At 44.9% G+C, this 12,381-nt stretch overlaps 1 protein-coding gene across 3 annotated transcripts in view; it reads right to left on the reverse strand.

The window, feature by feature from the left end:
- Window positions 1–12,381, reverse strand: part of APP (amyloid beta precursor protein) — a 233,121-nt gene that overhangs the window by 19,777 nt on the left and 200,963 nt on the right. For all 3 annotated transcript variants that reach the window (XM_074902362.1, XM_074902352.1, XM_074902342.1), the window contains one exon: window positions 2,801–2,854. In XM_074902362.1, coding sequence (XP_074758463.1) covers window positions 2,801–2,854 — 54 coding nt within the window. The remainder of the gene's footprint in view (window positions 1–2,800; window positions 2,855–12,381) is intronic.

Raw genomic sequence — 12,381 nt, forward strand, 5'->3', positions numbered from 1 at the left:
ATATTCCCAGGCCTGGACTGTTGCAGGCTGACAACACCAGTATTTTCACCCTGAAGAAGCAGGTCACCATCTTGTTCACTTGATCAGAACAAGTAGAAGCACAAACTCTAAAGTCAGGATTATGCAAAGGGAAAATTCTTTCAGGAAATCAACAAGAATCTAGACAACGAATAAAAATTAACAAAAAGTTACAAGCAGCTGTATGTATTAATTAATCTGCCTCCAGGTCCCTTGTTAACACTCCTTCTTTGTAGAATAATATACACATTTTACTGATTTTCTTTTCTGATAAAGAAAAGCCTCAAACTTTAAAAGCCAACTATCCCAAAAGGAGAGGGACTACAAAAAGAAGTATCTATTTTCCTTTCTTTAACCTCGAACAGAAATTTTTATTTATAATTAGCAAGTAAGACAATTTTAAAGCACACATTTTTAAACCGTCAGAATCACTTTTATATTTCACAGTTTAATTAAGCATCCATTTGCTTTCCTCTGTTCCTGGTTTATGAAGCTACTCAGACTGGTATCAGTTTTTTGTTAAACTGAAATTTTATCACAGATAAATTGTTTTTAAAGGATGATGAAAAATCAGGTGGACTTTTACTGCTAGAATTTGTACCAGTAAGGACAAATTTGCAGAGTCTGGATCTGGTGATTAAAGACATAAGGATAAGGTCTACCAGGAATGGTGAAGAGAATATACTTTGCTTACTGTTAGAATACATTTAGCACTATTATAAAGGAGCAAAATCTGTATTTCACATGCACATATAAGACACTTTATGCTGTGAAATTCAGAATGCAGGCACAGCAGTGAAAGATTTCAACCCCTCCAGTTCCTCTGCACAGAGGAATGCAGCGTGTGCCCTTGCCAAGCTGGCTGAAGGGATTCACTCGCTGCGCCAAGCCTTTGCAGCACTTAAAACTCTAAAAGCGTGCTAAAAGCGACAAAGGCAGCACAGGCCCTCGGACAGTACTATTTTTTTGCACTTGAGCAGAAAATTGAGGAACTATTCCATGTGATTTTCATAGTGCAAAAGTTACTGTATCTGCTGGAAATTTCAAGCCATAATGGTCACATGCTAGAATTTTTTTTTACCTCTCCTTAGTAGTCTATCTTACACATTCACAATGACCAGTCATGACCTATGCTAGCTATACTTTCAGTACTACTTGTATCACCCCAACCAACAAAGCACTCTGATACAGTGAACTAATGCACGTCATTTCACTCTGAAACTGGGGCACGGCAGTGTCAGAAAATCCTTTCTCTAGTGAAGGGACACCAAAGATTTCTGTCACGTGTGTGTATGTGTGGAGGAATAGAAGGGAGAAAGGAATAATCTATAGTAATAAATATGGGCCTCATAACAGGAGATTTTTCAAGACAACTGAAATTAAAACAGTTAACAATCACAATCTTTAACATTACAAGAAAACTGCTAGATCAAACTAACATTACAAAATTTGGATTAAACACATTTATGTTTCATTTGTGATGATATTTCTACTGCTCTGAGGAAGAAATTTAATCCAGAAGGCAGCGATAACCTAGTACTGGGGGGGATGTTCCACGATCCCATGATTTTTGGCACTGTTCTACAGCTAGCTCTGTACCTGTTTCTATGCTCTCTTCATGGAATGAATTATGAACACAAGGAAAGACGTCAGGCTCCTAAAACAGTGCTAGGAGCATATCACCTGGCCAGCCTTGACATGTATCCAAATTGCTGTAACCTAGGAGCTTATTTTACTTCCAGCTGCAGCAATTTCTGTAGTCAGTAAACACCGTTATCAGGAAGATATAAACACGCTAGGAGGGTATTGACCATAATGCTATCTAATGGATGGTTGGGGAAAAGATGAAGGGAAAAAGACGACAGATTGATCAGTTTGATCTGATCTAAAGAAAAAAACACAATGATGATGTGACACTGAAATAATTTTGACCCTAAAATATACCGATCTAATCTCACTCTGTGTTGGAAAGTAACCTCTTCTGAAATAAAAGGCTGTTTGCTCTCAATGGAATCAGCCATTTCTAGATAATCCTAAACAAAAACAAGGGGAAAAGCAACCTAAAAAGCAAAAAAAGTATGAAAAGAAGCTCTTACTTTTGAAAACTAATTTGTGCCATTTAACTTTTCCAAACATTTGCAGCCTGGTTCAGGCTAGTCATCTGCTATTACTCTGAAATCAACAGGAAGACACAGGTACCTACAGAGGGCAAATAATTACCCCTCTCTATCCTAGAATCGAATGGCTGTATAGAGGTGTCTTCAGTGAATTCAGAGGGAGAATATATGTATCAATTTTTAGATATCTGGAGTTAGCTAAGGTAAGCATCACAGCAAAAAATCTTCATGTCCCCCGCAATTCTAAAATTGCATGCATGAACTCTTTATTAGCCCCAACTTAGAAGAAATTGTATACTCTGTATTGAGGATCTGACATTTCTATCATACATTCCCAAATTAGATGTACTTTGTGAACTATGGGGTACTCTGTCTACTGCCTCCTGCACCTGCCAAAGCATTACTGCTAGAAGGGATTACAACTTGATATGAGTATCAGTCCCAGCTCTCTGGGTCCCATTCCCCCTGCACGTACCCATCCAAACACCCTCCACGGAGAGCACTCACACAGGCTGGTGGGGGTTTGTGTGGGAACTCTTCCCCAGTTCATGACATAGCATTACGTTTTAAGAGAGGGTTATACAAAAGGAAAGGGGATCACTTCAGCTCAAGCAGACCACATGCGTGCTGGGAAAACACAGGTAAAAGCCATGCAAGTTATATACCTGGTCGTGTGGTGAGTCCTCTGTCTGCAGCTGGGCGGGCATCAACTGGCTCAACTGGGCATGTACAAAAAAGAAAACAAAAAATAAACAAAAAATCCCCCAAAATGATAAAGTCAACTGCTCTTCCATTGGGACAGTGCAGGAGAGAGAGTGCATAAGCAAAGTTACCAAAGCAACAGCTAGAAAAGATCTGCCTTTGGTTAATCCTGGAAATAAAAGGAAGGGATAGGCACCACTTGAAAAGGAGAGCTTCACATCCGATGTGTCAATTTTACACCATATTCTGGTTACTCCTTAAAATGAGAAACCATCAAGACCAAAGATTTTCTGTCTATAAAGTGAAACCATATTAATTACGTGCAAGCTTCTTCCAGTTGTCTGATCAGAATCGATGCTGACTTATAAACCCACTGAATCCTGACTCCTTTTTCCTTTCAAAAGGGATTCTTCATAGCACTAGCTATAAACGTTTGAAGAAAGTAAAGCACATTTTGAAAATACAATCAATACTTCTTTCTGATACGCTGTGATTTGTAGACAGTAAATTTGCCTTCTGATTTTTGAAAGGGAAACAAAAAAGAAACACCACTTTCTAATCAATTGTGTCATACACAGTTTTAAAACTCTTGTATTACTGTACTGAGGCTTTACCAGCTGAAATCTAAGATTGATGGAGCTCACTGACATGAACAGAAAATAGAATGCGCAGAACTTTTATAGTTGAGTCATTACCTACTGCCTCAGTTAAGTCCAAACAGACTATACCAGACACATTCCTTATAACATTCAGATTTCCCTCCCCTCTTTTTCTTTGTTGTTTCTCTCTTTTGCTCCAATACTGTTGCTTTCCTTATCTACCCAAGTGCCAGTGTCAGAAAGGAAAGAAATTCAGAAATAAAATTTTACATTGTAGCTTGAATTCAGAATTTTAAAAATAAGGTATTCTCATTCTTTGAATTTCAGTATTCAAGTATGAGCCTTCTAATCAGCACTAAAGGAGCCACAATAACAGAGCAAACCTGACAAAAGCACAGTTTTCAAATATGAACTGCTCACTGTATTCAGCATCAGAAAATCATGCTAACTTGTGATACTGCTGACTTAAGCAAGGGAACTGCCTGTCTTCTTAGGAAGCCTGTGTCACTTGCTTAGTGTTCCTACAGATTTGACCTACCATGCTTTATGTGAGAGCCTATGTGGCACCCTGTATTGGGTCTGGCTGAACTGGAATCGGTTTTCCCCTATAGCAGCCCTCACGGTGCTGTGGTTTATGCTGGGAGCTGCAGGGTGTTGATAGCACCCTGGTGTTGTGGCTGCTGCTGAGCAGTGCTTACACAGCACCAAGGCTCTTTCTGATATTTTCCCCAGTGGGACGGGGTGGGCAAGATCTTGGGAGGGGACACAGCCAGGACAGCTGACCCAAACCGACCAAAGGGATATTCCATACCATATGACGTCTGCTCAGTATAAAGCTGGGAGAAAGGAGGAAGGGGGTGGGGTCACCCTTGGTCCTCCGAGGCAACTACTACGCGTATTGGAGCCCTGCTTCCTGAGAAGGCCCGACATCGCCTCTTCATGGGAAGTAGAGAATAAATCTGTTTGCTTTTGCTTCCGCGCGCGGACTTTTGCTTTGCTTTGCTTATATTAAAACTGCTTTTGTTTCACCCACAAGGGTTAGTTTATCTTCTTTCCCCTCTTTACCCTGTTGAGAAAACAAAGGGAAGGGGGGGGGAAGTGATAGAGCGACTTGGTGGATACCTGGCATTTAGCCAGAGTCAAACCATCACAGTCTATTCTGGCGCCCAACGTGGGGCAAAACAACGGCAGTTTTACATTAAATGTGCTGCAGCTATAGTAGTTATTAAGCAACAAGCTCTTGTGCTGGTCACGGGCTTGTTTATTGCGCTGCTTATCTTTATTTTGTTAAGCTCGGGAACATGCTGCAAGGAATTGGGAACATCATGAGTGGTTTTATTTTGCAGGCTCCCGAGGTACTTAGTCATCCTTATGTTAGTTCATTGATACTCTTTATTAATGCTGTTCGCCTGTTGTGGGTTGTGTGGAGCTCGGTATGCTCTTGGTGTAAGAGAACGCAAATTTTGAGTGAATCGGTGCCAAAATGTGCTCTGAGGCGGCCTGTTCCTGGGTGGCAGGGAGAGTGGAAGGAGTTGGGCAGATTCCTAGGACGGTTATCACCTCCTGTAGCCTGGGATCTCACCCCTGAACAGGCAAGCAACCCCACAAAATTGACACATCACCTGATAGAGGGGTGTCTTGCCTATCCCAATGAGAATCAGCAACTTCTAGCACTTTACTGGGGCCTGGCCTGTGCTTATCGAGCTGCAGTTCAGCACTCTCAAAGGGCTGTGGTTGACATGGGAACTCAAACAATAACAACAACAGAGATTGCCCCAGTAGTAAAAAAGAAACAATGGACAAGGAGAACAACAGGCCCATACCCTCGATTAATAAGGGAGGAGAAAGAGGAGGAAGAAGCTGGTCCTTCAGCAAAGGTATCAGAAGAGAGAATAACAGAACTGAAACAGGAGGCAGAAACTACCCGGTCCCTGACGTCATCAGAACTGCGAGATCTGCGGAAAGACTACTGCCGCCAGCCGGGTGAGCGGATCGCTGCCTGGCTGCTGCGATGCTGGGATAATGGGGCAGATGCTCAACAGCTAGAAGGTAAGGAAGCCCAACAGCTGGGTTCCCTTGCTAGAAATCGAGGAATTGAAAGGGGAATTGGAAAAGAGACAGCAATTTGCAGTCTGTGGAGACGGCTCCTTTCAAGTGTTAAAGCAAGGTATCCTTTTAAGGAAGATCTTATGGACCACACCCCAGGGAAGTGGGCTACTGCAGATGAAGGTGTCCAGTACCTGAGAGAATTAGCAGTGATGGAAGTCATCTATGGTGATCCAGATAATGATGAAGCCCCTAAAAATCCAGAGGATGTCCCATGCACATGGGCCATGTGGAGGAAGGTGATTAAAGGTGCGCCATCCTCGTATTCTGCCGGCTTGGCCGCAATGTACTACCCAGAAATGGATGCAGGAGAAGGACTAAGATGTACGCCAACTGTGGAGGCAGTCTCTTCCTGGCTTCAGAACTTTGAAGAGAGTCTTGGTACCTCCTCATCTCTACGGGCGAGTGCCCTGGATGTTAGGAGCTCCCCAAGAAATCATTTCTCTTCTGTCCCAGTCAGGGGGAAAGGAAAGCCAAGGCGCATGACACGTGGCGAACTCTGGTTCTTCCTGCGCGACCAGGGGGAGGACATGAGGAAGTGGGATGGTCAACCCACCTTTAAGTTGGAAGCACGTGTACATGAATTGCGAGGAAAGACCCCTGCCAACAAGAAGACATCTAAGAAGGTTGCTAATGTAGCTGGTGTAAAACCACAAGGAAGTAACCAGCGATCTCCCAGATACAGAAAGACTGAGATCACCTCCCTTGATCGTGAAGAAGGAACCTCCGGCCTGGCACGGCAAGAGTCAGACAGTGAGTACTCCGACCAAGAACAGGAATAGAGGGCCCCTGCCTCCAGCCAGGAGGAGGAAAGGGATGATCGGGTGTATTGGACAGTGTGGATTCGATGGCCTGGCACATCAAATCCACAGAAGTACCAGGCATTAATTGACACCGGGGCACAATGTACACTAATGCCGTCAAGTTATAGAGGGGCAGAACCTATCTGGATCTCAGGAGTGACAGGGGGCTGTCAAGAACTATCAGTATTGGAGGCCGAGGTTAGCTTGACTGGGGACAAGTGGGAAAAACATCCCATTGTAACTGGCCCAGAAGCCCCTTGCATCTTGGGCATTGACTATCTCAAGAGGGGATACTTCAAAGACCCAAAAGGATACCGATGGGCTTTTGGTGTGGCCAGTGTGAATACAGAAAAGGTAAAACAGTTGTCTAATCTGCCTGGCCTCTCAGAAGATCCTTTTGTTGTGGGACTGTTGCAAGTTGAAGAACAACAGGTGCCAATTGCTATGAGGACCGTGCACCGACGGCAGTATCGTACAAACCGAGACTCTCTGGCTCCCATCCAAGAATTGATTTGTCAACTGGAGAACCAAGGTGTCATCAGTAAGACACATTCGCCTTTTAATAGCCCAATATGGCCAGTGCGAAAGTCTGACGGAGGGTGGAGGTTAACAGTAGACTATCGTGGCCTGAATGAAGTGACGCCACCACTGAGTGCTGCTGTACCAGGTATGTTAGAGCTCCAGTATGAACTGGAGTCAAAGGCAGCCAAGTGGTACGCCACAATTGACATTGCCAATGCATTCTTTTCAATTCCTTTGGCAGAAGAGTGCAGGCCACAGTTTGCTTTCACGTGGAGGGGTGTCCAGTATACCTGGAATCGACTGCCCCAGGGGTGGAAGCACAGCCCCACTATTTGTCATGGACTAATTCAAACTGCACTGGAAAAGGGTGATGCCCCAGAACATCTACAATACATTGATGACATCATTGTGTGGGGCAATGAGGCAGAAGAAGTGTTCAAGAAAGGACAAAGAGTAATTGAGATTCTTCTGAGAGCTGGGTTTGCCATAAAGAAAAGCAAGGTCAAGGGACCAGCACGAGAAATTCAGTTCTTGGGAATAAAATGGCAAGATGGACGCCGTCATGTGCCATTGGATGTTGTCAACAAGATAGCAACTATGTCTCCACCGACCAACAAGAAGGAAACACAAGCTTTCCTAGGACTTGTGGGATTTTGGAGGATGCATATTCCAGGTTACAGTCAGCTTGTGAGCCCTCTCTATCAAGTGACCCGAAAGAAGAACAATTTTCAGTGGGGTCCTGAGCAGCAACAAGCCTTTGAGCACATCAAACAAGAGATAGCTCGAGCGGTAGCTCTTGGGCCTGTTCGGACAGGACCAGCTGTGCAAAATATACTTTACACATCAACTGGGGAGCACGGACTCACATGGAGCCTCTGGCAGAAGATACCAGGTGAAACTCGAGGTCGACCATTAGGATTTTGGAGCCGGGGATATCGAGGATCAGAAGCCCACTACACTCCGACTGAAAAGGAGATACTGGCAGCATATGAGGGGATTCGAGCTGCTTCAGAAGTTGTTGGTACAGAAGCACAGCTCTTCTTGGCACCACGGCTGCCTGTATTACATTGGATGTTCAAAGGAAACATCCCTTCCACACACCATGCAACCAGTGCTACCTGGAGTAAATGGGTCGCGTTAATCACGCAACGGGCTCGACTGGGGAAACCCAACCATCCAGGGATCCTGGAAGAGATCATGGACTGGCCAGAAGGTAGAGATTTTGGAGTGCGGCCTGAGGAGGTGGCTCGTGCCCAAGAGGCACCGCCATATAACGAGTTACCAGAAGATGAGAGGCGTTATGCTCTCTTTACTGATGGATCCTGTCGCGTGGTAGGAAGCCATCGGAAGTGGAAAGCTGCTGTGTGGAGTCCCACAAGACAAGTCGTTGAGGCCACTGAAGGAGAAGGAGAGTCAAGTCAGTTTGCAGAAGTAAAAGCGATCCAACTTGCCCTAAAGATTGCTGAACGGGAAAAGTGGCCAGTATTATATCTCTACACAGACTCCTGGATGGTGGCTAACGCCCTGTGGGGGTGGCTACAGGAGTGGAAGAAGACCAATTGGCAGCGCAGAGGTAAACCCATCTGGGCTGCTGCATTGTGGCAGGACATCGCTGCCCGAGTGGAAAACGTGGCTCTAAAGGTGCGTCATGTAGATGCTCATGTGCCCAAAAGGCGTGCCACTGAAGAACACCAAAACAATGAGCAAGCAGACAAAGCTGCCAAAATTGAAGTAGCTCGGCTGGACCTGGACTGGGAGCGTAAGGGTGAGCTGTTTGTAGCTTGATGGGCCCATGAAACATCAGGGCATCTTGGCAGAGATGCAACGTACAGATGGGCTCGTGATCGAGGGGTGGACCTGACCATGGAGGCCATCTCACAGGTCACTCACGAATGTGAAACATGTGCTGCAATCAAGCGAGCCACACGAGTAAAGTCTCCCTGGAACAGAGGGCGATGGCTGAGTTTTCAATACGGTGAGGCCTGGCAGATTGACTATATTGGACCACTGCCACGAACACGCCAAGGCAAGCGCTACATACTCACCATGGTAGAAGCAACTACGGGTTGGCTAGAAACGTACCCTGTAAATCATGCCACTGCCCGAAATACCATCTTGGGTCTTGAAAGGCAAATTTTATGGCGACATGGTACTCCTGAAAGAATCGAGTCAGACAACGGGACCCATTTTCGAAATAATCTTATAAACTCCTGGGCAAAAAAACACGGCATTGAGTGGGTGTATCACATCCCTTATTACCCACAAGCGTCTGGAAAGATTGAAAGATATAATGGACTGTTGAAGACTATGTTGAGAGCATTGGACAATGGGGGATGGAAGCATTGGGATATAAATTTAGCAGAAGCCACTTGGCTAATTAATACCAGAGGATCTGTTAACCGTCCTGGGCCTGCCCAAACAAACCCCCTTCATACTGTGGGAGGAGATAAGGTCCCTGTAGTACACACAGGGAGGTGGCTGGGGAAGGCAGTGTGGATTGCTCCTCCCTTGGGAAAAGGCAAGCCCACTCGTGGGATTGTCTTTGCTCAGGGACCTGGATGTACTTGGTGGGTAATGCGGGAGGATGGGACTACTCAGTGTGTGCCTCAAGAACATTTAACCTTGGGGGGAAAGTAATCTGTGGGATGAGTTGTATGTTGCAGGAAGTGATGGAGGAAGTAGGAACGATGAAGAGTGAACCAGACACGTGCAATGATGACCCAAACCTAGCCGGTGCTGGAGTCCAACGGTCAAGCATACTTCTGTCCTGAGCATCTATCTTGACAGATGGAAGCCAAGACACTGAACATCTGAAGAAGTGAAGAAAGCTTATGGAATAGATAAATGAATATTATGTGGGACCTGGGCATAACGTAAATGGTATGGAATAAGGGGTGGAGACTGTATTGGGTCTGGCTGAACTGGAATCGGTTTTCCCCTATAGCAGCCCTCACGGTGCTGTGGTTTATGCTGGGAGCTGCAGGGTGTTGATAGCACCCTGGTGTTGTGGCTGCTGCTGAGCAGTGCTTACACAGCACCAAGGCTCTTTCTGATATTTTCCCCAGTGGGACGGGGTGGGCAAGATCTTGGGAGGGGACACAGCCAGGACAGCTGACCCAAACCGACCAAAGGGATATTCCATACCATATGACGTCTGCTCAGTATAAAGCTGGGAGAAAGGAGGAAGGGGGTGGGGTCACCCTTGGTCCTCCGAGGCAACTACTACGCGTATTGGAGCCCTGCTTCCTGAGAAGGCCCGACATCGCCTCTTCATGGGAAGTAGAGAATAAATCTGTTTGCTTTTGCTTCCGCGCGCGGACTTTTGCTTTGCTTTGCTTATATTAAAACTGCTTTTGTTTCACCCACAAGGGTTAGTTTATCTTCTTTCCCCTCTTTACCCTGTTGAGAAAACAAAGGGAAGGGGGGGGGAAGTGATAGAGCGACTTGGTGGATACCTGGCATTTAGCCAGAGTCAAACCATCACACACCCACGTCCTTTGTACAGAGGAGGTGACTGCAATAGCTCCTGTCTCTGGAAAAAAAGCAGTAAGTCAGCTTTATAGTAGCCGCAGACTAAAAATGCACCTGAACATCTGACTTGCTTGTGTTTCCAGAAGGGCAAAATTTTCACAGAGCTTGCTGGTCTGGTGCTGCAGAGACAAGCCATCAAACCACTTTCCTTCACAGCAGTTCAGAGTGGCACCAGCAGACCATGTAATTGTTTTCTTTACATAGCGCTATATAAACCCCAGTTTCCATCCTTAACTAAAAACTACAATTTTGAGCATTCTATTTAAGTCTTCTGCCAGGTTTTCCAGTATTGTTGGCACCAACCTTCAGGTAGGTCAGCAGTAATTTTCAGTGGAAAGGGCTGAAGGGAAGAAATAACCGAGGACTAACATTAACCAAACTGCTGCTGTAGAACCCTCCTTTGTAACCCTGGCCCCCACCTCCTCCCTAGAAAGCTGAGGGGTTTTATTTCCCTCTCATTCAGCACTCTGTAACCCCACACGCCCATAGCTATGGTGAACGGATAGAGCAGGTTGTTGGCAGCCATAAAAATAGGAGTAGGTAAAGGGAGAAAAGAATGGAGGAAGTATCTGTTGTACAGTAGTATGGAGACCAGATCTCAGGGTAATGCAGCATTTGTGGAGTTAGGTGAAAGTATGAATAATGAGTAATTCTTGTCATCTACAGTTTTGAAGGCACTTTGCAGGGGAAAAAGCAAACATCACCAGCACATTTCATAACTGACACAAAAGTGAAACGACCTGCTCAAGGTCACCAATCAATTGCAGAGCAAAAACTGGAGGCAAGAGCTCAGAGCCAAGGGTCTTCCAAAGCAGATTGTGATTCCAGGTGCACTTAAGTGCAGCATGCCCGGGGCAACACAATACAAAGAAAGGCTGGTTTCTGGAGAGCCCTGACCTGCCACCTTTTGAATTTCAGTTGCATTTTAAAAACCTGCTCGCTCTTGCCGTGGTATTGATGTATGCACAAACAACAGTTAACTCTGAAAAATCTTTTCTGTGGGCTGCCTCACTGCCTGCCCCAATGAACCACACCACCTCACAACTGTTGATATACAGGGGAGAAGTTTAAACCTATTACAGTAATTATCAGTAATCAAAACTCTAAGATGTACTGTGTATTGCTGTAAAAATGGCATTAATTTTGATGCTCCGGAATCACATTTCTCTCGAACACACTTCCATGTACACACAAGTATGCAGAATTAAACTGAAAATTTATTTTCCGAATAGCCTTACAAAACTAAATTGGTATATACCTGCTTACGCTGACCACACAGGCTTCATACAGGGTACACATCCCACCTCAGTGTAATGCTCATACATCTCAGAAAAGCGAGAGAGAATGTGGCTACTTCTCCTCTCAAAAATAAAGAAAGGTGAATGGTGAATCAGAAAGCTTGAAAGCTGGCACAAACCAGCAGGCAAGGAGAGCAATGTGATGCTCACCTACCAAGAACAGAACTGAAGGGAGTAACCGGCCAAGTCATAAGGATAACACAGTACATTCATGAAAATCTCACTTTAGACAAATAGTTTGTCACTAAGGCTAACCATAACTTCATGGTAAAATACAAAAGGTAGAACACTAAACCCAGTCATTGGCAAAATGCCCAATTTTGGGACCTTGGCAGTTTCAGGGCTTCACAGCTGTTGGGGTTTTGCCCCCACCTCTGAAGGTGCATTTTTCATTGTTAAAATACAATTTCCTGACAGTTTGATAGTGCCTTCTGCTGTGTCCTCAGAGGGTATTTTTCATTAACCTAATTTGTATCTCAATATGCTAAACATACGTTCAGCCATGTAAGTTGGGTAGTGTATCACCTGGTGCTTTGGATTAATTTCTGTGGACATTTACTGGGAATCTACCTCAGGGAAACAACAAGGAAGAAAACACTTTAAGAAACTACTGAGCTATGCTAGACTTTCAGGATTTTTTATGTTTAGGCTATTTTTCACTCGTTCATCAGAAAAAACAATTTTA

This window comes from Athene noctua, chromosome 1 (assembly GCF_965140245.1).
Source record: "Athene noctua chromosome 1, bAthNoc1.hap1.1, whole genome shotgun sequence".
Taxonomy (NCBI): Eukaryota; Metazoa; Chordata; class Aves; order Strigiformes; family Strigidae; genus Athene; species Athene noctua.